Source organism: Ictalurus punctatus, chromosome 10 (genome assembly GCF_001660625.3).
Source record: "Ictalurus punctatus breed USDA103 chromosome 10, Coco_2.0, whole genome shotgun sequence".
In the NCBI taxonomy this organism is placed as follows: domain Eukaryota; kingdom Metazoa; phylum Chordata; class Actinopteri; order Siluriformes; family Ictaluridae; genus Ictalurus; species Ictalurus punctatus.
Window position 1 is genome coordinate 26,270,288 of NC_030425.2, and position 25,103 is coordinate 26,295,390.

General features: G+C 37.8%; 1 protein-coding gene across 1 annotated transcript in view; it reads left to right on the forward strand.

The window, feature by feature from the left end:
* LOC108270909 (heterogeneous nuclear ribonucleoprotein L-like) overlaps positions 1-25,103 on the forward strand; it is an 81,687-nt gene that overhangs the window by 26,722 nt on the left and 29,862 nt on the right. Inside the window, exon 2 of the mRNA XM_017477922.3 lies at positions 21,324-21,442. Within this exon, the coding sequence (XP_017333411.1) occupies positions 21,324-21,442 (119 nt within the window). The remainder of the gene's footprint in view (positions 1-21,323; positions 21,443-25,103) is intronic.

Below are 25,103 nucleotides of genomic sequence, written 5' to 3' on the forward strand. Positions count from 1 at the left end.
TGAGAGCAGTAACTGTACCCGGTTTAAACCGTGTAATTATATATAAATGTAAGAAGTGTCGTACATTTACAGAATAAAGTCACATGTTAGCGTGTTTAAATGAGTGAATGTGTGTGTTACTGCAGAACATTCAGCCTCTTACCAGTTAACACTTAATCTGTGCTTTTGTTTGTTTATTTGTTTATTTATTTATTAATTTTTTTAGAATTTTTAATATAGTGATTTAACTTCTGCTTTAAAGCTTGTGGACAGTCAGTTTTTGTTTTCAAAATATAATGTTAATATTTTTTAAAAACCCTTTTCACATGTATAGCATAGCTCACATAGATAAATTTAATACCTTCTTCATAGCCTTCAATTTGCACAATGTTTGAAGGACGACGTCGTGCAGAATGTGAAATAACACGTTTAAAATTGAAAAAAAAAAATACAGAAAATAGAAATGGACCTTTTAATCAAACTAAACCGATTAATCGAAGAAATAACCGTCAGATGAATCGATTATCAAAATAATCGATAATTAGTTGCAACCCTAGAGTTAATATACAGCTAATTGAAAATCATTTCATATGAAATTTTTGAGCTCATATTGATTTTTCTTGGATTTTTTTTTCTTGTGTCCGTGACTAGAGAGTCAAGAAAATCGATTTTTTTTCCCTCAAATCAGAATAACTCTAAAAAACAGCATTGAGAAATGAAACCGTTCACACTTGAATAGTCTCTCTTCCCCTCTCTTTGTCTTTAATTGACTCCCTTCATCTCGTAATTGATTAAAGGGGATTAATCTAGCGCTTGTGCTGCTCAGGACGCAGGAGCAGAATGAGTCGTTAATCTTTATTTGATTTTGTTTCCTCAAAAGCTTGCTGTTATAATCCAAACGCGTGACTCGTGACACGATACAGAGTGAGCGCAGCGCCTTTCTCCGGACGGTTAAACTTGTACGCTCGGGTGTGTCCGCTTTCACCACAGCGGTGAGACTGATCGGCGTGTCACAGCACGTCATTATCAGTGAGTCCTCCTCGGTGATCGGCCACCTACAGCCTTGCGTTAAATCTCCCGCCTGCCCCACGCTCCTCTCCGTTTCCTTTGGGCGTTACACAGAAATAACAAACGGCAACCATCATTTTCACCCCTATCTATATTCAGGGACACAACATCAGACTCGATCAGACCAGGGCTATGTAATCTCCGGCTCAGACGCTCCTCCCATGGGATACGAGCGTCTGATATTTTCTTTCTGGTCTTCAGGATCTTCACGGTTGGCCTTCCGCACTTCCATGTTTTGGTGTCGGACGCACACAAAATGGCACAGTGAGCATTTTGAAGTATGATGACAAAGATTGTGATCACTGGTTTAATGACATGTTCACGTAAGTCTGTCGAAAGTCTTGCACGAATGAGAATTGAAACTCCCGGATGTCTTTAAGGGGCTCCGGGCGAAGGTCTGGGATTGGTCATCTGCTATATGAGGCAGATTCACTTTCAGATCTCATTGTGAAAGCAATGAAGCATTGTGAAACTAGTACTGGTGTAATGTTGGACTGAGCAACTCCATTATAATGGACACGAATTTGGGAGCTGATTGTACGTTCAAAGCTATTTTCTGTACTTATTATTATTATTATTATTATTATTATTATTATTATTATTATCTCTCCTTTTCTTTAAAAAAAAAACCTTTTGAAGATGTTCAGTAAAAATGCAGTACATCAATAAAATAAAAACTGACCTCACAGTTTTCCCAGCTTTTAAAAGTGTGGCACTGCTGCTGATTTTATAATACGTCATGTACCTAATTATAACATTTTGGCCGTATCGCTCACCCCTTAGATACCACCGTTAAGCATTTATGAAGAATATCAGGTCATGGTCGTGCTGTAGGACTACATTATGTATTGCTTATTTATTCATGATTAGGGAACGGTCAGAACATTACGGCGCATTAACAGGCATAGTTTGCATATTTAATAGGCGCAGGATTATCGGATGTTCATGAAGAGTGTCAGGTCGCAGTCTTTAGTTGTCAGTTATGCCTTGGAAGACTCATATACTCTATACCAAGACATGGGGGATTTGCTCTGTTCAGAGTCAGGAAACAGGTCAGGGATTCAACATTCATTGTTGCCCTTAGGCTTGCACGGTATTCCGGTACTACGGAAGTATCGCGATATTAACGCTTCCAAATATCGCCGATGCCACTGTATTTTTTTAAACGCTAGTACCGTCGATACGGTAGTACCGTAAGTAATGTTGTGTTAAGTAATGTTCCTGTTTGCGAGTAAACAAGCTAACATTACGCTAACCGCTGTGTGTAAACGGTAAAATTAGCCGTGTTTGCTAGTGATCGAGCTAACGTTGCACTGACCGCTGTGTGTAAATACTAAAATTAGCCGTGTTTGCTAGTAAGCGAGCTAACATTACGCTGACCGCTGTGTGTAAACAGTAAAATTAGCCGTGTTTGCTAGTAAGCAAGCTAACGTTACGCTGACCGCTGTGTGTAAACAGTAAAATTAGCTGTGTTTGCTAGTAAGCGAGCTAACATTACGCTAACCGCTGTGTGTAAACAGTAAAATTAGCCGTGCTTGCTAGTAAGCGCGCTAACGTTACGCTGACCGCTGTGTGTAAACGCTAAAATTAGCCGTGTTTGCTAATAAACGCGCTAACCTTACGCTGACCGCTGTGCGTAAACACTAAAATCAGCCGTGTTTGCTAGTAAGTGCGCTAACGTTACGCTGACCGCTGTGTGTAAATACTAAAAATCAGCCGTGTTTGCTAGTAAGCACGCTAACGTTACGCTGACCGCTGTGTGTAAACACTAAATCCAGGGTTTATACATGGTGCTTGAAGTGTTTGAATTTGGCTTTTTGAGATTTAAGCCCTGTTTGCGAGTAAACAAGCTAACGTTACGCTGACCGCTGTGTGTAAACGCTAAAATTAGCCGTGTTTGCTAATAAACGCGCTAATGTTACGCTGACCGCTGTGTGTAAACACTAAAATTAGCCGTGTTTGCTAGTAAACGCGCTAACCTTACGCTGACCGCTGTGCGTAAACACTAAAATCAGCCGTGTTTGCTAGTAAGTGCGCTAACGTTACGCTGACCGCTGTGTGTAAATACTAAAAATCAGCCGTGTTTGCTAGTAAGCACGCTAACGTTACGCTGACCGCTGTGTGTAAACACTAAATCCAGGGTTTATACATGGTGCTTGAAGTGTTTGAATTTGGCTTTTTGAGATTTAAGCCCTGTTTGCGAGTAAACAAGCTAACGTTACGCTGACCGCTGTGTGTAAACACAAAAATTAGCCGTGTTTGCTAGTAAACGCGCTAACGTTACGCTGACCGCTGCGCGTAAACACTAAAATCAGCCGTGTTTGCTAGTAAGTGCGCTAACGTTACGCTGACCGCTGTGTGTAAATACTAAAATCAGCCGTGTTTGCTAGTAAGTGCGCTAACGTTACGCTGACCGCTGTGTGTAAACACTAAATCCAGGGTTCATACATGGTGCTTGAAGTGTTTGAATTTGGCTTTTTGAGATTTAAGTACTGGAAAACCTTGAAAATGGGCATTTTTAGCCATTTTCTATCTAGTGGTGCTTAAAAAGTGCTTGAATGATAAAAAGTCAATAAATACAAAATCGGTAAATAACTTCTATCTATTTGTATCTATATGAGTTCATTTTGTAGATTTGAATGATGAAATAAGACACTGTTACGGGGGGTGTGGTGATACTACTTGGTATCGTGATACTTCAGCTGGTATAGTATCGTAAGATATGTTTATGGTATCGTGACAACCCTTTTTCACCTGTTATTTTCATCATCTCTCATGTATTTTATTCAGGAAACCCTGACATCCAGCATACAAAACTGGAAACATGATACCCGTGATTAGCTGCAGTGTTTTTTGCTCTTTTTCTCACTTATTCTCCTGTTCGCGCTTCGGTTTGATTCGGTTTCATATGACACATCATTACCCGAACGTTTGCCTCTTTGTCTTGACCTTTGCCTCCTTGTCGTTATCTCATTAACCCTTGTCTAGTTTGCAGATTGCCTGACCCTTAGCCTGCCTCTCGTTTTGTGCCCTGCCGAGCCATTTTATTCTCTTTGCCTGAGTGGTTTTGATAAAAAAAAAAAAAAACAACAACCCATAAACCTGCACCTGTGTCTGTCCATTCACCTCCATGTTCTCACAATCAGCATTCTTAAGCTATTAAATGCGGATGAGTGGAGAAGGAAAATGGGAGTAATTACTCACACACACACACACACACACACACACACGCACACGCAGACGCATACACGCACACGTCATCGCCTTTCAAGTGTCCTCCCACCAGCTCCTCACCCTCCATCCTCAATCACTCATCGCTTGAAGCCAGAAAGACCTGTTTCCATAGTGACGGTGAACGGGATGAGGGTTTGGGGGTGTAGGGGGTGGGGGTGTGGCGATGCTTCCCTGGTGTTCATATAAAGTCTTCCTGTCACTTCCTCTGTGTTCCACATGGCATCTGAAGCCCCCAAGAGCTCTCCAGTCTTGGTCACAAGGGCATATTTTTGGTTTGGGACAGAGCACGACTTTCCTTGGGGCTGTTTCAGGCCTAAACTCTTCACCCTCGTCTAGGTCTTCTTCAAGAAAACAAGTGTGTTGCCAAGCGTTGTTCAATTTAAACACACCTTGTTTAACTGTTATTGTGCAAACAACCTAGTGCGATCTGTAAATGTACTGAAGTGCAACAAATAATTGCAAGTAATACATTTAAATTTAGTAAAAGTTTCTATTTAGATTCGGCTGTATCGGCTGTAGTCAGAGTTGGTGATGTCGGTATTTAAATCATTATTTCAGTATTGGTTTACGGAGCCGATTTTCTCTTCAGCCCATTCAGATTGATAAAAAGCCCCTGTATGTAGTTCACTCTTCCAAGGTTGCCAGATTTTTCTTGAGTAAGCATCCGAGATGGGGTTTCTTAATCTCGTCTAGAGGTAGACCACAACCTTTAAACACAAGCCCTTGCCTTAAAACGAAAATAAATCAATAAATCAATCAGGGGCTAGAAAATGAGGACTGAAGAAGCAGATCACATTTTATAAGAATTTGCTGTCAAATGTAATGCAATATAACATTAACACATGAGACAATTTAAAAATGACAACAAAAAAACTTTTATTTATAAAAGATTTATAAAAGAGAAGATGACAAGTTTTGAAATAGACATCTAATAATTTAGTCTAGTTTGCTAATATATTGCCACCCTCATTTTTTTAAGCAATTATGAAATAGCACTTGATCCAGCACGTCCTATTATGTTGCTTACACAGTATATATATATATATATATATATATATATATATATATATATATATATATATATATATATATATGTATATCATAGTATATATACTATAGTATGTGTATATATGTATATTATAGTATATATACTATAGTATGTGTATATATGTATATTATAGTATATATACTATAGTATGTGTAGATATGTATATTATTGTATATATACTATAGTATGTGTATATATGTATATTATAGTATATATACTATAGTATGTGTAGATATGTATATTATAGTATATATACTATAGTATGTGTAGATATGTATATTATAGTATATATACTATAGTATGTGTATATATGTATATTATAGTATATATACTATAGTATGTGTATACATGTATATTATAGTATATATACTATAGTATGTGTATATATGTATATTATTGTATATATACTATAGTATGTGTATATATGTATATTATTGTATATATACTATAGTATGTGTATACATGTATATTATAGTATATATACTATAGTATGTGTATATATGTATATTATTGTATATATACTATAGTATGTGTATATATGTATATTATTGTATATATACTATAGTATGTGTAAATATGTATATTATAGTATATATACTATAGTATGTATATATGTATATTATAGTATATATACTATAGTATGTGTATATATGTATATTATAATATATATACTATAGTATGTGTATACATGTATATTATTATATTTATATTATAGTATATATATGTATATATATGTATATTATAGTACATATACTATGGTATGTGTGTGTGTGTATATATATATATATATATATATATATATATATATATATATATATATATATACTGTATGAGCAACATAATAGGACGTGCTGGATCAAGTGCTATTTTATAATTGCTTAAAAAAATGAGGGTGGAAGCCATTTTGTTCAATTAGACCAAATTTGCAAGGATTACCTAGTGCCAGTTCACTGCGAGAGGCTCCAGGCTGTCCGCGACCCTGTGTAGGATAAGCGGTATGGAAGATGGATGGATGGACGGATATTGGGATTACATTAAAACTATAAAGACTGGTACTGGAGTTAACACTGTTCCTAGGGTTAGTTTGTTCAAGCTGATATTGCGCAAGAACAAGGTAGTTCAGTTTGAAGTCAGAACTTTGTTTCTCTGAAATCTGGAGTCTCTGTATCTTTATTATCTTTATAATCTGGTGCAGTGTTTGTGGCTTATTTTTCTCATGAGCTTAGGATTTTATGAAAACGCCGTAGTACGTAACAGCAGTGATGTCTGTATGAAGATGCAGAAGACTAGATGTTGTTGTTTCACTGCCGTACAACCGAGCGTGTAAGATAAAATGATGAGCTGAATGAAGGTCGACCCCCAGTCTACCATATGCACTGACATCCTGTTAGTCATTCATCAGTATTGCCTAAGCATGCACACACACACACACACACATACAAACAAACACACACACATACAAACAAACACACACACATTCAGTTATTTGAATCTCTGAAGTTCTCACTAACCTGGTCACGTGACATAAAAATCAGGCTAGGTCATGACTTTCTAATTTTAGGTTTTTGGGGTGGTCTCTGTTTTTTTTTAACAATATATGTAATCTCTCTCTCTCTCTCGCTCTCTCACACACACACCCACACACACACACACACACATGTGACTGCAGACTAGCTCATGGCTTCCGAATCTGAAGTTCCCGCGGTGGTCTCTTGTTTTTGTTTACATGTGTGCGTTTGTGTGTGTGTGTGTGTGTGTGTGTGTGTGTGTGTCTTCCCTCTGTAAGGTAGGATTTCCAGCACATATACTTTTGCATCTGCCGGAAATAAGGTCGTTCTTTGCGCTGTTGCATGGTTTGCTTCTGCAGAAGCTTCAGGTGCCAATCAGCTCGACATCGATGTTTTAGAGCGACACGGTTGATTTTTTTTTTTCCGACCACAAAGCGATGGTGTGACGAGCTACTGGAAGTTTGTACACTATAGGCGAGGCGATGAAAGGTTTGACGAGAGCAGATTTTCACACGAGGACGCTGGTGACGCCGACGAGGGTTTTGTATTGAAAATTGAAGTCTGAAATATTGAACGTTGAAGTCTGCTTAAGACACGATTTTCCTTGTCCTCCAGCACATCGTAACATCATCTTGTTCCCTGAACACGCCCACGTTTGAGCGCTAATTCAGTAGGCCCCGGCATGTAACGTGCGGCTGTTTAGAAATTTCAGACATGATGATTGTTTGAAAACACTTCTGCATTTTGTATCCGTGACTATGACACATCACGGCCAGCACAGAGGAAGTGAATCAGAAAGGAGTCCACTTCTCTCTTCTACAGCCATGGTTACTTTATAATGGCTTTACTGTCTCAGTCTTAATCAACCCGGTAATCCATGTCCACCAAATCCAGACTCTCAACACTTTGCATTACCTTCTTTTTTTTTTAGTATTATAAACGTTATAATTGAGATTTACTAACCAGACACAAGGGGCTCCTTGATAGCAGATATACAAAGTGTCCAATTAACAGTTTGACGAGACAAAAGCACGCCAGTGATTCCTCTAAGGACGCAAGAAAAACAAAAACAAAAGAGAACCAAGTTGAAGTTTCCATCCATGATGATGAAATAAAAGTTATATTGGAACAAAATCTAAACAAAGCATCCGCTCTAGAGAAGAAAGTACTAGCTAGCATGTATCACAAAACTCTGGGCAGGATTCATTTCCCACAATTTTACACATACTTTTAACCCTTTTGGGTATGGTTTCTACACTCCTAGACCATAAGTTTAAGGATTTTTAAAGAGATATAAATAATAAACAAATATATCTAAAATGTATGTCACCTCCAAAACACTCCAGTGCTACAGTATGGACACCATTACACTTATTTTTCTTACGCTGCAACTGCTTTACCTCAGAACTAGGAAGTAAGAGCTCAGGATTACGTCATTTTCAACCTCCATATTTTCGAGCTACAGAGTGTGAGGGAAAAGAAAATAAAAAAAAAAAGCCACAGAGGCGTCCATGTTAGACTGTTGCTAGCAACAACCTAGCCAGCTAACTGTGATGAGTGATGTATATTTATTTTACTTCCTCAAAACAGCAAACTGTATAGCCAGTGTTATAGATTTGACAAGCAGATATGTGTGCCTGTTGATTGGTCTAGAGCGAATGCTTGTATATGAGTAAAAACTGCTACTCAGTGGAGTACAAATGTACTACAAATGTACATAATGCCTCTTAAAATGGAATGTTCAGCTTCATCCCAGCATCCCAATAGCACAACGCCATTTTTTTTGCTCACATGAACCGAGATTGCTCGGTTTTGCCGATTAATCAGCACCGATAGTTTTTCCCGGTTGTGTCCTTTGTGGGAGAGACAGAGAAGGGTCCGCTCTCATTATGATAAAATAATAATAATAATAATAATAATAAACTTTATTTTATAGAGCGCCTTTAAAAGCAGTTCCTCAATGCGCTGTACACAAAATCAGTAGTACACAGAAAAAATAAAAATGATAAAAGTTAATAAGAATAACAACAACAACAATAATAATAATAATAATAATAATAATAATAATAATAATAAAAATAGACAGCACGAGAGCAGCCTCTAGAGGCGAAATAAATACTATCCCTGACAAATTTTATGTTATTTGAAGTGTTTTTTTTTCTTTTTAATTAATTTTGTCTCTATTTTTATTTGTTATTTGGAGTGTTACTTTTTGGTTCAGTCTGGATGTATATCTTTTATTTACTTTAATATTTATTAATAGTTAATATATATGAATATCGATATGTTTATTTCATTTAAAAAAGTACAGTCATTTTCTTGGTACAGCGAGTTGGAAAGTATGAGTTAAAACCATTAGTCAGTGCAGCATTACTTCATGAAGTGTTGCTCCTCCCATTCCAACATGGCTGACAGTGGCAGATACCCCTAGCCACAGTGTGGAGATGGAAACTGGGCCAAAGTTGAAATGTTGATGGTTGCATTGTGCCATTTCTGTTCCGTATTGTAAATGCTATAAATACAAAAAAAGCAACAAAAAAAAACGAAACAAACAAAAGAAAATCCTGAAAACAGAAGCAGATCCTGTTTTGAACAGTCACTACTAACTTTTAAACGATTAAATCTACTCACATACGGCACGCGGAAACACTCCAGATTTGATCTCTGGAATGTGTAGAAAAAGTATTTGTGCCGTGCAAAAAGTGTACCAATTATACAAGATGCACATGCGCGTGTGCACATGCAGGTTCACTTGCATGCTTGCTGTGATATATATTATCGGTTAATATCCGTTTGAAGAGAAAAAGTGTAAATAGCAGCAAAAGGTGTGTCAGTTTCCTGTCCTGGTCTGCACTGCTGTTTGTGCTGTGGTTTGATGTAAAGCGTCAGATAGTTTCACATGGCCTTTCTTCTACATCCTGTTGGACTCCAGGTCATGTTCATGTACTAGCTATGAAACGAAACCTGTACAGTGAGTCGAAATGTTTCATGTTTAATCATTGATTTAATGTTCGATTATAGTTTGCTCACTATTAGGAGTGAGTAACAAGAGTTTCTTTAAATGCCTAGTCCACTCTCAGATTCTGACGGGACGCTAAATGAGAGCTCACTTACAGTAAGGCAAATACTGTATATGTTGTATGCAACAAATGTCTAATAAGAGAGTTGGAGCTACAGTATATTTCCAGTGAATATCATTTTTCCCCCCAGTGAAAATATAAAGTCAGACATTACTCAGTTGACTTCTACCCATTTCTTACTTAGATGGTCGAATTCTTTAATTCTTCAGGATTTATAGTACTTTGAAACCATTTTTTTTTTGTCCCTTATGTAAAATGTGTATATTTTTGCCTATATATTATGTTTAATAAAACAATTTCATGTTAATTGTTACGAAAAAAGGTAACTCTCAGACATATTGATGCACTATATCATTCTGCTCATTTTACATAAAAAAACAAAACATGGCCACCATTAACCGGTTTTCAGCATATTATTATTAAACAGCATTTATATGATGCATTGAGCTGCCGTCATAAAACAATAAAATTATGTGACGTATATATATATATATATTATATATTTACATATATATAAAACTGCAAGTGATCTCCGGGGGTCCAAGCACTCTTTACAAGAATCTCCCACCCCGAGTAGATAGTTCTTGCCAAGAAACATTAAGAGTGCTTGGACCCCTCAGATCACTTCTTGTGGTTATAGGTGTTTTTTTTTCTTTCTTTCTTAAACACAATGAGCTACTTCTGTCTGGGCTTTTATACATTGCACGGTTTTTTTTTTAAATTTGATTTCAGATTAAGAGACACTTTAAAAATCGATGCGCATCAATCAGATCTGTCCAGTGTAACATTATTCGGATGTCATTTTACGACCAGCGACGGAGGTTGATTATTTTAATTTTTTGTTGCGTTGGAAACCACCGCCTGCAGATAAGCAGCAGAACACGTTGCTTTTGACTCTGAAGTAAGGAATGAATCAACTTGCACAACCAGAGCAAGTAAAAAGTGCAGTACACCGTTCAGTCATCGTGTGGTTTTTGACTTTGTGAGGACTGAAGTACAGAGTGACGTTCAGAAATCGCACCATTCATCACTTCTCTCATAATCTTGCGTTCATTCAGCTCGCTTTGTGAATCCTTTCTCGATCCTCAAGGTTACAACAGATTTAATTAAGTCAATATTTATTTAGAATGCCATACTATACAAGTTTGACTTTAATTCAAAGCGCTACACACATGTTTCGTAGCCACAGAAAGAGCTTCTGATGTTAATTCAAAGGTAGTTGAATAGACGTATACACTTGTCAAATAGCATATTTTGCATAGTTGTTGCTCAAAAATAAATAAATTGAGAAATGACTAACCAATCAGGATCCCGTTTATGTTTTTCTGAGTCCAGGGATATCGAAGTGACAGCCTTTTGAATAATGTTTTATAAGGTAAAATATCATTTCCCACCAATTTTTTTTAAGCATCTTATTTGAATAATTTTCAATGATCATAAAGATTTTTTTTTAATGTTGAGATTGGTAGATCATCGTCTCACGAAAGTCCTGTTAAATATGCTGAGTTTCTTCGTTGAGGAAGTTCATGTCCGTGTTACTGATATACTGTATGTAGTATCATCGGGGTTGCCAGATCTGCATAACAAAAGCATACCATGTGACGAGCAGTAGTTAAATTGCTTAAATTGCACCTGCATGCTCGTAGGCCAGTTTTGCACATAACACACAAGGGTTCTTGCGGTATTCCGCCTGATTAGACGCACAAACAGGTTAGTACATCTATCCCCCAGACTCAGAAATCTCTCCAATATTAATTTCTGTAATATTAATTTTGCATTAGTGTAGTAAAGTTAGTCTGGTTCAGTACAGTGTTATATAGCGGATTTCTTTAAAGGCCATTAGAGAGAATGCAGCCGTAATGAATTGTGCTCAGCATAAATAAAGTTATTTTAGTGCTCTGGAGCTCTGAAAGCGGCGGTCTGAACTCATCAAGTTCCACTTAATGGCCTCCAAACTCAATCCTGATTAACTGCAGCAAATTTTACAGCACACTTTACTTTTTGTCCTGCGAAGTGAAACATATCTACACATCTCTTTAGCGTTCCCTTTCTCTCGCGACGCAATTTGCTCATTTTATGAACGTGCTCCAGCGTGGGTCGATGCCTTGCCTTGCCCTTTCATCCTATAATATTTATTGTCCAATTTATTCACTTCCATTCAGCCGTCTCGTGACACGGTCTCTCTCTCTCTCTCTCTCTCTCTCTCTCTCCCTTCAACCATCCCTCTTTCATCCTTTCATTTCCTCCCTGTATTTGTGTGTACGGGGGTGGGGGTGGGGTAAAGTGATGAGGGGGAGTCTGTTAACCTCGTCTGACATTGCTCCTTATCGTCCGAGCGAGCTGCAGTGGATTATACGGTGGATTAATGTCGAGACTCTGCAGCTTGCCGTCGTAACTCCATTCCACCGCCGAAGAACGAAAGAGAAGGCAGAAAATAGGGATTAATAAAAGTGCCAGTGGTGAAATGATGTTTGCGAACAGTCGAGTTACCCGAGAGAACGTGTTAACACGGCGAGGTTCCGGCTGGTGCAGATGCACAAGGATGCAAGCGTGCTTTTTTGCATGCAAACGAGCAAAGAAAAGCAAGCGCACGTTTACACAGATAAGCACCGTGTGAGCTTCATGATGCTCCACATTTGACCTTCTTCTTCTGCCTTGAATAAAAATAGGGATTTTTACTTCCACCCGTTCATTTCCATCGTCTTTTCTTCAGATTTTCCATCATGAACTCCATTTCCATGCAGATTGTCCACAAAGTGTGCAAAGAGAATAAACAAACATTCATTTAAATACTTTTATTTTATACGTTTATCCTACGCCTATCAATGAACTCCACACATCATAAAGCAGGAGGGAGGTAAACGGTTATTTTATCATCTCTCTAGAATATCTCTCTTATTCCTTAAACATAATGTTAAATATATTTATATACTCTTGAATTTTTTTTATTTATTTATTTTTTTTACAACAAAGGTGTTTCCTCAGCCTTCGAAGGAGGAACATCCAGACGGTATTTTAGGTAGGTTTGACTTTAGCGACGTTCAGTTCAGTTCAATTTTATTTGTACGGCGCTTTAAGTAATAATTTTATCGATAAAATACGCGACCTGTAATGCAGGTGAATACTGATTTTGAATTTTTTTTTTTTTTCTCCATGAAATTGTATTTTGACTGTTTGGGTGTGTCATCACAATATTTATTTATTTATTTATTTATTTATTTAAAAAAAAAAATCTACAAAATCCAAGAAAAATCCTTTTTTTTTCTTCTTCTTTTTTTTTTTTCGGTGGACGAATCCTTTCCGGTTACATTTATTCTAATAAGTAAACAATAAAAGAAAGTGTATTAGGACGTAAAAAAATGACTGGCTTTAAGTACTAAGGATCCTTTTGGCATTTTGAAAAAAAACAGACCTAATGCAGACGGAGAGAACGACAGGGCGAGAGTGCGACAGCGAGCTGATGGCAGAAAGACTGAGAGATGAGGGAATGTTCTCGGCTGGGTCTGTTGTGACAGCTCACCGGGTCTCCGGTGTGCTGTAAGGACGAACGAGATGTGGATCCTCTCCTCATTCTGAGCTAGAGCCTGAGCTGAGATTTGATAGAGAGAAATGGGAGGATTGAGAAGTACTACAGGCAAAAACAAGAGCAACTTCTCTTCTCCGTTGCAAAATTCACACCGCATTTCAGGCCGGAGAGCACGCCGATGAATTTTAAGAGACTCCTCTCGCTTCTGGTGATGAAAAAAGCCCTGCAGGCATGACCTGACTCAAAATCCTCAAACTAAAAACTGCCAAAAAAATAAAAATCCTAAGTCTTAAATGTGTGCAGCCAGGACTCACTGGCATCACTGATTTGTAATTAGTAATGAATTAATATTCAGTACATAATATTAAACATTTGTTTTGGACACATTTGTTGTAAAACAAGATAAAAACACTAACCCCGCCGCAAACCTAAGCTTCCATCCATCCATTTTCTGTACCGCTTATCCTACACCGGGTCGCTGTTGTTGTTATTTATATAATTATACCATATCAATTATATTATACAATATAATAACAACGCGTGTGTAGCACACACCCTTCGGACAATTTACCGATGCCAATCATCCTACAACACATGTCTTTGGACTGGGGGAGGAAACTGGAATACCCAGAGGAAGCCACTGCAAACCCCAAACACAGTGCGGAGGCGGGAATCGAACTCCCGTACCCTGGAGGTGCGAGGCAAATGTGCTAACCACTTAGCCACCGTGCCCCCGCTTAACCTTCATACCAACTGAGCTGAGCTATTATTAGTTTCGTATTAAATCCTTATCATGTTGTACTTCTAAATCAGCCGATATCGATAAACATCCAGTATTTGTCTTTTAAAGAAGCTTTAAAATGATTATTTTTTAACCGAAGCACTTAAACAAATACAGGAGAAATATACATAGCTAAAAATATGACGTGCATAAAACCACAGCTTTCACATAGAAATGCCCTTCACTGCAAATGTAATAAAGTATTAAATATGAATATAATAAAAATCAGTCAGAACAAAATAATATAGTATCTATATGTAATCTTTTCCAAATCCAATTCGAATCTTTTCCATTAGTTACAGGATTGGATCAAATCCATGCTCTTTTTTTTTTTTTTCTCTCTCTCGGATATCCACCATTTCGGATCAGAGCCATTTTTATTTCTAAATGCACTTTTTAAAACTATAATTCAATGATAAATTTGTCCTTAGTTTGACTTTTATTTAAAATTTTCACATATATTTTCCCCATTATAACACCCCATCTTCTTTCACTTAAGAAGAACTTTTTTTTTTTTTTTTTTAATGTAACTTTGTACCTTTTGTCTTAGTTCATCTTTTTGAAACAAAAACAAACCCAAAACCTCGTAGGCACGTGCTTGTAAAAATTTAGGTCGTACATATACCGGTTATAAATATCAAGGTCATGGTTATCCGATGAAAAACATCTGGGGTTTTCATAAAGAGCACACAATCCTGAGTCTGTACATGATGCAAACAGCATGGCTCATTTCTCATTTTCATATTTCTGTTTTATTTCAACCCAGCAAGGACTTTATCATCAGAGGATCTCTGTGCCATTGTGAATGTCTCTATGGAGACAAAATGCATGGGTTGTCATTGACGGCGACAGTAATGACGATGGAGTGTAGGATAGTCATCGTTTTGCTGTCACTACTTAAAACAGTAGATGTAGATTTAAAATGTATCGTAGTGGGAGATGAAACTGAGGGAAAAAAATAACAGTGATAAATAACAGACAGTCGGCTTGTGAAATAAATGATTCAGGCTTAGTGATGGTGATGCGGTTCGGTAAAAATTCTCAAGTTGTAACTCTAAGTTTTTTCGTGACTGTATACTACTCTATACTTTTAATATGCTAGCATGTCTTCGAGAGTACAAGTAGTATGCTAGAATATACACTGTTCCATGTAAACTACTACTACTTTTAGATGTACTAATTATTATTATTATTATTATTATTATTATTATTATATAACTATAACTATTAATTATTATAGTAATAATTCTTATACCACAATAATTATATTATAATCAACAATAATAGTTATAGAATTTTAGTTATATATATTATTATTATTAAGCGAATTCCTAAAATATACTAAATATGTTTATATAACCTTTGTGAGGTGCCAAATTCTTTATAGCTTGAATTTCTTAAGGTGAATTTTCTACTAGTTGAATTTTAAGATATGAATTCAAACCGAATACATTCAGGTATCTGCAGTTTGGAACGAAATGAAATGTGTGTGTGCCAGTTATATCAATCTACACTACATACCTTCAAAATGTGAATTTAGAGGAAATCACACACTAATATTACACTTCCAGTAAATATACTTCTCTAGGTGTACTTGGTGAGTACAAGTAGTATACTAATGAACTATTACTTTTAGACGTACTTATAAAATAAATTGTTATAAATACTAATCATTATTATAGTTATGTGATGACATTTATATAATTAAAGTATAGTAATTATATTATAATAGTATACATGTATGAAATATTCTTAATACGTTAATATGTTATTGAATACTGTGAGAAAAAAAATGTGTTTTATTTTTTATAACTTGATTTCTTAAGGTGAATTTTCTACTTGCTGAATTTTTAAGAAAGGAATACACGCAAATATCTACACCGCATGAACTTAGAGGACATCACACACAAACTTTACACTTTCCTTTAATAGACTACTCTGAGTGTACTTGGAGAGCACAAGTAGTGCAGTTGGATACTTGTGAAGTAAACTATTACTTTTAGATGTGTTCATAAATAAAGCAATTATAAATACTTATAATTTTGTAGTTATAAATGGTATATTTAATTATATTATAGTATATAATATTTACGTAATTATATATGTGTGTATATATATATATATACACACACACACATATATATATATATATATATATATATATATATATATATACATATACACACATATATGTATATATATTAATAAGTTGTCAGTTAAAATTTATACTTGCAGAATTTTAAGAAATGAATTAAAACCTAATACATTCAGATATCTAGAGAAGTGAATTACAAACTAACTTCATAATAACTTTTAATATTCTAGTATGTCTAAGTATACTGGGAGAGTACACTAGAATACACTACTCCATTACTTTTAGTTGCATTAATATATATATATATATATATATATATATATATATATATATATATATATATATATATATATATATATATAAATATCAATAATAATTGTATGTATATAATTATACCATATTAATATTATATTATACAATATAATAATTTGTACATATATATTCTATATAGTAATAATAACACGAGTGATAAATATAATTGTGATAAACATCATTAAATATTGTGAAATAAGGTGCCAATGGTGAATTTTCTCCTCCTTTTTTTTTTTTTCCTTTTTAAGAAAGGAATGAAAACCTATTCGATCCAAATATCGTTAATTTGTGGTGAGAATTTAGGATCAGGTCGTGTTGAGTCAAACTGTACTACAAAACTTATTTTCTTAATACATTTCAGCATTATTTAAACGGGGTTCTGGACCTCTGTAATACTATTACCACGCCAACGCTATTCTGTCGTATTCATAAAATGTTCCATTTTATTCTGCAGAGTCATTTTTTGCAAAACAAATTTTCAAAAAAATAGCTCAAATTTTATCAGGTGTTTTTTTTTTTTTTTTTTCATCCCACCTAGATTGTTATCTTTTCTACTGTATGATGGTGCAGGGGGCAACGTCATGAGACTGAAGATGAAACCGTCCGATGTACAGGTAGTTTCCCCGAATATAGACAAAAATCTAGGGAATAAAACACAACACGGTTATAGGAAAACAATCGACGATGTGATGTGATACGGCTTGTTTCATTTCTCTTAAACCACAGCGACTTGGCAACAGTTTCTGCGAAACTGGAAAGTACGACGTCCTCTTTCCTGAAGACCTTCTCATGGTGGAACAGCGCCAAGCATATTAATGATTATCAGTGATAATGTATTAGGGAACGAGCACATTAATATCAATTTGAGTTCCAGCCAGCCAGCTGCCAGACCTGCTGTTAGAGAAAATGAATCAGAACCTTCTGACCAAACAGAATCGAGAATTTAACAGTGCTGTTGTGTCAAAATATCATATTTGCTGTATCATGCTAAGGTGCTCATGTACATATTACGCTGTGGTTTAGGATTTTGCATTGTGCTATGTTTTGAATTATGTTGCCGAGGAGGATGAAATGTCCTTGGCATAAAAGGATGAAAGCCAGTACGGCCAGTTCATTGCTGTAAATATGACTGACTCAGTGCTGATTTGCTTAGCCTGAGAGAGTGTGTGTGTGTGTGTGTGTGTGTGTGTGACTACTGACTGCTCTAAAATACATTACGTCTCGGTTTGCGATGCCGGGGCCCGCATCTCTGCAGCTCAGTCTTATGCGTTCACAGAGACGGAAACGCCTGCCTCAGAGTCGCTCAGGGTTTTGTGGCATGTTGAAGACTAAGCTGAGAACCAAGGAGTGAAGAGAGAGAGAGAGAGAGAGAGAGAGAGAGAGAGAGAGAGAGAGAGAGAGAAACAGAGAGAGGCGTAGAGACAGAGAGACAGAGATAGAGCTTGCGAGAGAGAGAGAGAGAGAGAGAGAGTCCGGGAGAGGGGTAGAGACAGAAAGAGGTAGAAGAGACAGAGAAAGAACGAGAGAGAGTGAGAGAGAGAGCGAGATAGAGAGAGAGAGATACTTGTAATCACTGGCACCATGATGAACTGATCATTCAACAGACCTTCAGACTGATGTTCTTTCTTTCTTTCTTTGTTTCTTTCTTTCATCCTTCCTTCCTTTTATTTGCATGCCCGGATATTCCTTCTTTCGTTCGTTCTTTCTTTCTTTCTCTTCTCCTACCTTATACTTCCTTCCTTCCTTCCTTCCTTCCTTCATTCCTTTTATTTGCATGTCCTGATATTCTAGCATTATTTTTCACCTTTCTCTCATCATTCTTCTCTTACTTGCCCTCTTTCTTTCTTTCTTTCTTTTCTTCTCTCCTACCTTTTATTTCCTTCCTTCCTTCCTTCCTTCCTTCTTTTTTTGCACGTCCTCATACTCTAGTATTCCTTCTCACCTTTCTTTTCTTCTTTTAGTTCTTCCTCCCTCTATTTCTTTCCTTATTTCTCATCTTTCTTTCCTTCCTTTCTTCCATCCATCCCCCGATTTCCTGATGTGCGGTTTTCATTTCTGTTACACGTCCTCGATTTTCACTTTTTATTATCCTTTTCTTACTTTTCGGTCCGTCTCACCTCCCTCCCGCCCTCCCGCCCCCCCCCCCCCCCATGTCGTTATTATCATTATTCCAGCCTCGAGCGTGTCCCGCTATTCGCTGTAGGAATATTTCCATATTATTGCTTTCTGAAGGAAACATTAGAGATGATTTATTTCTGTACTTGCTTTTCCGAGGACCAGGAGTTCATGTTATATGTCTGAATGCCTTTGAAATCCTTACAATTAAATAAAGAAACCCCGGATTTTGTTCGGAAAGTTTATTACAGCTGCGTCTCGAAACCCCCCCCCCCCCTCCCTCCCCTCCCCTCCCTCCGTCCCCCGCTCAGTTATTTTGTTGAAGTGCTGTTAGAGTTAATAACATCGTAAACGTCCGTACTCAGACGAGCCGCTTGACTGATCGATGGCGATTGTAAACCGGTGACTCAATCAGGCGGTTTAGTGAAGCGTGCAGTGATGATGGGAAATGTAATGTCTTCATATTCCTGCTATACCCTTTTCATTTCAGCGTTTAATTCCTTCCCTACCGCACATGCTCACACTTCTTTACATAACCAGCTGCTTTGCATTGCTTGTGATGCAGCGTGTATCCGTGCGTCTCTCAGTTCGATATCTCCCAGCTCAAAGCTACGCGCTGGTATTAATGTTCAAAGAGTTACAAGGCTCCTACATGACGGCGGTGAACGTTTGTCTCTCCGCCTGTGTTCTGTTTTCAGCTCGTTACACGATGAAGCTCCGAGGCTGCCGATTGTGTTTCTGTCTCTGTCCTTTAGTCTCGTTCTCAGTTCGACTTTCTGTCTGTCAAACCCGCACCTGAGATGCGTCATTATCGGCCTCACGTTAAAGACTGATGCACACTTTCTAGTAAAGTAGACCTAATGAAAGTATATGCATCCTGTTGCGTACTCTTTCCCTTCCTGTATTATTGGTTTGCTTTTTGTCTTCATTTTTTTTTCTTTTCATCTTTTTCCCCCTCTGTTTCTGACATTTTCTCTCATTCGCGCACTTTATCTTTTCTTTTTCTCCGTCCTCGTGTTTTCTCATTGTCTACCAGCCTTTTTCTTTCTTTCTTTCTGTCTTTCTTTCTCTCGCTTTTCCCGTTCCCTTACTGCTTTCCCTTTCTCAAGTTTCTTACTTCTTTTGTGATTTCCTTCCTTTCTTCCTTCCTGTCTGTCGTTTTCTCTCTCACTTTCCTTGTTTCCTTACTACTTCCTGTTTCCCTTGTATCTTACTTCTTTTGTTATCTTTATTTATTTATTTTCCCTGTTTTCTTACTGCTTCCTGTTTCCCTATTGTTATTTCTATTCTTCCTTTCTTTTTTTCTTTCCTCTCTGTTTTTCTCTCACGTTTCCCATTTCCTTCTGTTTTCCTAGTATATTCTTCTTTTGTTATTTCCTTCCTTCCTCTCTATCTTTTTCTCTCCCACTTTCCTTGTTTCATTACTACTTCCTGTTTCCTGTTTCCCTAGTTTCTTACTTCTTTTGTTATATTCTTTCTTTCTTTCTTTCTTTCCTCTCTATCATTCCCCTATTTTCTTACCTCTTCCTGTTTCCCTAGTTTCTTACTTTCTTTCTTCTTTCTTTCTGTCCTTCTTTGTTTCTTTTTTCTTTCTTTCCTTCTTTCTTTCTTTTTTCTTTCGTTCCTTCATTCTTTCTTTTTTCTTTCGTTCCTTCTTTCTCGTTCTTCTTTCTGAAATGATTCACATGAAACTTGAAAGACATACAGGATGAGATTCTGAAGTCATATGCAAAGTTTAGAGTGTGGGTCTTTCCTCAGGGGGGGTCATTCCTCAGGGCGGGTCATTCCTCAGAGCGGGTCATTCCTCAGGGCGGGTCATAACTCAGGGCGGGTCATAACTCAGGGCGGGTCATAACTCAGGGTGGGTCATTCCTCAGGGCGGGTCTTTCCTCAGGGCGGGTCATTCCTCAGAGCGGGTCATAACTCGGGGGGGGGGTCATTCCTCAGGGTGGGTCATTCCTCAGGGCGGGTCATTCCTCAGGGCGGGTCATTCCTCAGGGCGGGTCATTCCTCAGGGCGGATCATTCCTCAGGGCGGGTTATTCCTCAGGGCGGGGCTAAGATTATGTAACTGTTTCTCAGGAACCTAAAGTCCGATTGAGACTTTTGACATTTAGTGTGCTGCATCGTTCTGCTAATCTGTAATTGTATTTTAATTAGAAGAAATGCAAATCTAGTTGTTAATACTTGAGCATGCCCTGGTATTGTGTATAGAAATATTATTATATTATTGCAGTCTTAAGTAACGATGATAAAAGCAGTGTTTTTGTTTTTGGAGGATTTAATCTGCTTGTATGCCTTTGTACTGTTTAAAATGAAACAAAAAAAATCTCATTTTGTTGAATGTTTTTGTGCATGAATTGAATAGGGCCTTGCCTGTTAGTGCACTGTTCATATTGTGAAATAAATTAGAAGGTTTGGAAAGTTAAACTGCATTTCAGTTGCAGTTTAATCATGAACGATTAATGTGGGTCCTGAGGCAAGAGGAGTTGAGAACCGCTGCTCTACATAACCTACACTATTATTGTGCTGTTCCTACCACTTTTTCTCCTAAACAGTGTGCTTTCTTGGTTTGCAGGACAATGGGGATGAGACCCACAGGATTGCGCCATCCCCCGTGGTCCATGTTCGGGGACTGTGTGAGTCGGTGGTGGAAGCTGACCTGGTGGAGGCCTTGGAGAAGTTTGGAAACATCTGGTAAAAATGTTTAGATCAATCTGTTCTATTCTAGATCGGTGAGATCAAACAGATCAGTGGGAAGAAATAGATTCACGAGATCAGTGCGATCAACGTGGTCAACTCGGTCAAATAGATTAATAAGATCAAAGACATCGGTGAGATAAAATACATCGGTGAGATCAGTTGCTTCAAATAGATTCATGAGATCAGAATGATTTATGGGATCAAACGGATCAATTACATCAATTTGATCAAATACATCAGTGAGATCAAGGAGATAAATGAGATCAAATAGATCCACTGCAGTGTAGGTGAATACATTATAGAGAGAAATAGGGGAGTAAATCTTATTTATCATTTATCAGCCATAACATTAAAACCACCGACAGGTGAAGTGAATAACATTGATTCTCTCGTTAAAATTTTAATTGTGACGGCTAGACGAGTGGGTCAGAACATCTCCAAAATGGCGGGTCTTGTTCCTGGTATGCAATGGTTAGTACCTACCAAAAGTGTTCCAAGGAAGGACAACCGGTGGACCAGCGACAGGGTCATGAGTGCCCAAGGCTCATTGATGCGTGTGAGGAGTGAAGGCTAGCCCGACTGATGAATCACGTTTTCTTTTACATCATGTGGACAACCGGGTGTGTGTGTGTGTGCGTTGCTTACCAGAAAAAGATGTCACCAGGATGCACTATGGGAAGAATGCAAGCTGGTGGAGGTAGTGTGATGCTCTGGGCAATGTTCTCCTGGGAAACGTTGGGTTCTGGCGTTCATGTGGATGTTACTGTGACACGTACCACCTACCTAAACATTGTTGCAGACCAAGTGCAATCCTTCATGGCAACGGTATTCCCTAATGTCAGTGGCCTCTTTCACAGGATAATGCTCCCTGACACGCTGCAAATATTGTACAGGAACGGTTTGAGGAACATGACAAAGAGTTCAGGGTGTTGACTCGGCCTCCAGATTCCCCAGATCTCAATCCGATCCAGCATCTGTGGGATGTTCTGGACAAACAAGTCGGATCCATAGTGCTCCATGATTGGTGCATGGAATAAAGCACAGCAGGATTTGCTGTTAGAGGAAAATAATCAACAACAAGGTGGTGTGATATGTATTATTATTTTCCAATAATACCATGTCCAGTGTGTTTTATTCCTCTTATACACAGCAGTTTTCCAACTAAATCTTTTTTATTTATTAAAGAACGACACTTATGTACTAGCAGCTATAAACGCTCGTTCCCTGACCAGCTTCTTTTTTAATTGGACTTGGAGAAGAAATTTTAATCCCCGTTTACCGCAAATCATATCAACCTGATTTTATTGTGCAGCACTTTAGCCCTTTAATTATACTGTAAATAATGTTCACTTAACTTATAAAACTAACCAGCGAACAAACAACAGGACACAACAGGACACCAACAACAGGACACCGAGTACCTCATTTAGAGGTACTCGGTGGACGGCAGTGGACGATCCACATAATCTAAGTCTAATAAATGTCGATATGGTGAAGTCTTCGTCAGGAGGTGATTATTTAAGATTTATGGAAGGAGTCTCCAGTTCTGGTGCTTTGTAACTTTCATTGCTCCATGGGAAAGGACAGACGAGTTTCCGGTTTCTTGGTAACTTCACAAGCTACGTTTTTTTTTTTTTTTTCTACTGGATATTCAAGGCTGGTGATGATAGGAACTAACTTGTTTCACACATGTTCGACAAGATTAAAAGTAACCATAAATGGATAGAAAGTATGACGTTTACTAATAAGATTTTTTAAAAAAAACAGCTTCAGAGTGGTAACCTTCGTCACACCGCATCACACATGCCGTTGATTATTTTCCTGTAGCAACGCATCCAGTAGTGTTTTATTTCTTAGCTCATTAATTTAGTATAACATATTAACATATACAAAAATATAGTTTTTTGCATGAGGCTAAAGTTGCTTTGCAGCTGCAGTGGAAAATTTTTTAAAAATTTGATAATAAAAATCATTTCTGGGGCGCACGGTGGCTTAGTGGTTAGCACGTTCGCTACACACCTCCAGGGTCGGGGGTTCGATTCCCACCGTGGCCCTGTGTGTGCGGAGTTTGCATGTTCTCCCCATGTTCCTCCGGGTACTCTGGTTTCCTCCCCCAGTCCAAAGACATGCATGGTAGGCTGATTGGCGTGTCCGAAGTGTCCGTAGTGTATGAATAGGTGTGTGAGTGTGTATGTGATTGTGCCCTGCGATGGACTGGCACCCTGTCCAGGGTGTACCCCGCCTTGTGCCCGATGCTCCCTGGGATAGGCTCCAGGTTCCCCCGTGACCCTGAAAAGGATAAGCGGTATAGAAGATGGATGGAGGAAATTGTGTAAAATGTATTTTTGGCTACTCCTTCAGCTTTTTCGTTGTATGTATTTAGAGAACATGACAGCATCACTGAGATCATTCTCTCTCTCCAAATGTGAAAGTGTTATAGGAAGTCTTTAGTCACTGACTTTTAATTCAGGGTTATTAATATCAGTGGGAAGCTCTGGCTTAAACGAAAGGCATATTTAATTACAACCCCAATATTCCCAAAAAAGTTGTGACGCTGTGTAAAACGTAAATGAATGTCAACAAAAACAGAGTGCATTGAATTGCAAATCTCATAAACCCATATATTATTCACAATAGAACATAGACTCCATATCCACTGTTTAAACTGAGTAAATGTACCATTTTAAGAAAGAAAAAACAAGGTCGTTTTGAATCCGATGGCCGCAACACGTCTCAAAAAAGTTGCGACGGGGGCATCAAAAGAACAATTGGTCGGTGAGAGACTTAATGGCTCTTTTTTTTTATGTTTAAAACATTCGAACGTCATTTCAGATGTGTTCAAGGTAATTCATGAGTCCTCCATTTAAAAAATTCATATAGCTGAGCTTTGAATATACAAAATTCATGTAGCTCCTATTCAAACTGAAGGTCGCATTACAGTGGAATTAATAGTATTTAGGGGATTTGTGGAGATATACGGGAAAAGAGTTTAGCTTGTGCGAGTTGCCGTATCATGAAACGTTATGATTGCTCTCCCCCCTGCCATTAGATATGTTGGATAAGGTCAGTGTGTGATAATGATGTACGGAGGGTATCAGATGGCACGGGATTAGACCCGATGCTTCTTTCCGGTGCAGCTGAGTGGAAATAGAGTAGCACATTAGGGTATTTTTAGGCCGGCAGGAACATCAGCGAAGGACTCTGTGAGAACGCCTTATAGGAAGCGGCAGGCTGTGACATTGTATTTAAGCCGCAGTAGATGTTTCCCAGAACTGTCGCGTTAACTTGAGACTGCAGTGAGACAAAGTTAGAATATACAGGTTAAATACAAGGCTGCAAGGCAAGAAACAGGGAGCAAATAAAGTCGTTCATCTAATTAGGAGAAATAGATGGTAAATGGCGCACTTATATCCAAAGCACTTTACACTGGTTCTCATTCACCCACACCAATGGTAGCAGAGCTGCCATGCAAGGCACTAACTTGCCATCGGGAGCAACTTGGGGTTCGGTGTCTTGCCCAAGGACACTTCGGCATGTGGAGTCACGTGGGCCGGGAATCGAACCGCCAAGGCTACGATTAGTGGACAACCCGCTCTACCACCTGAGACACAGCCGCACAAGATACTGTAGAATGGTAGTCGAGTCAATGATCTCA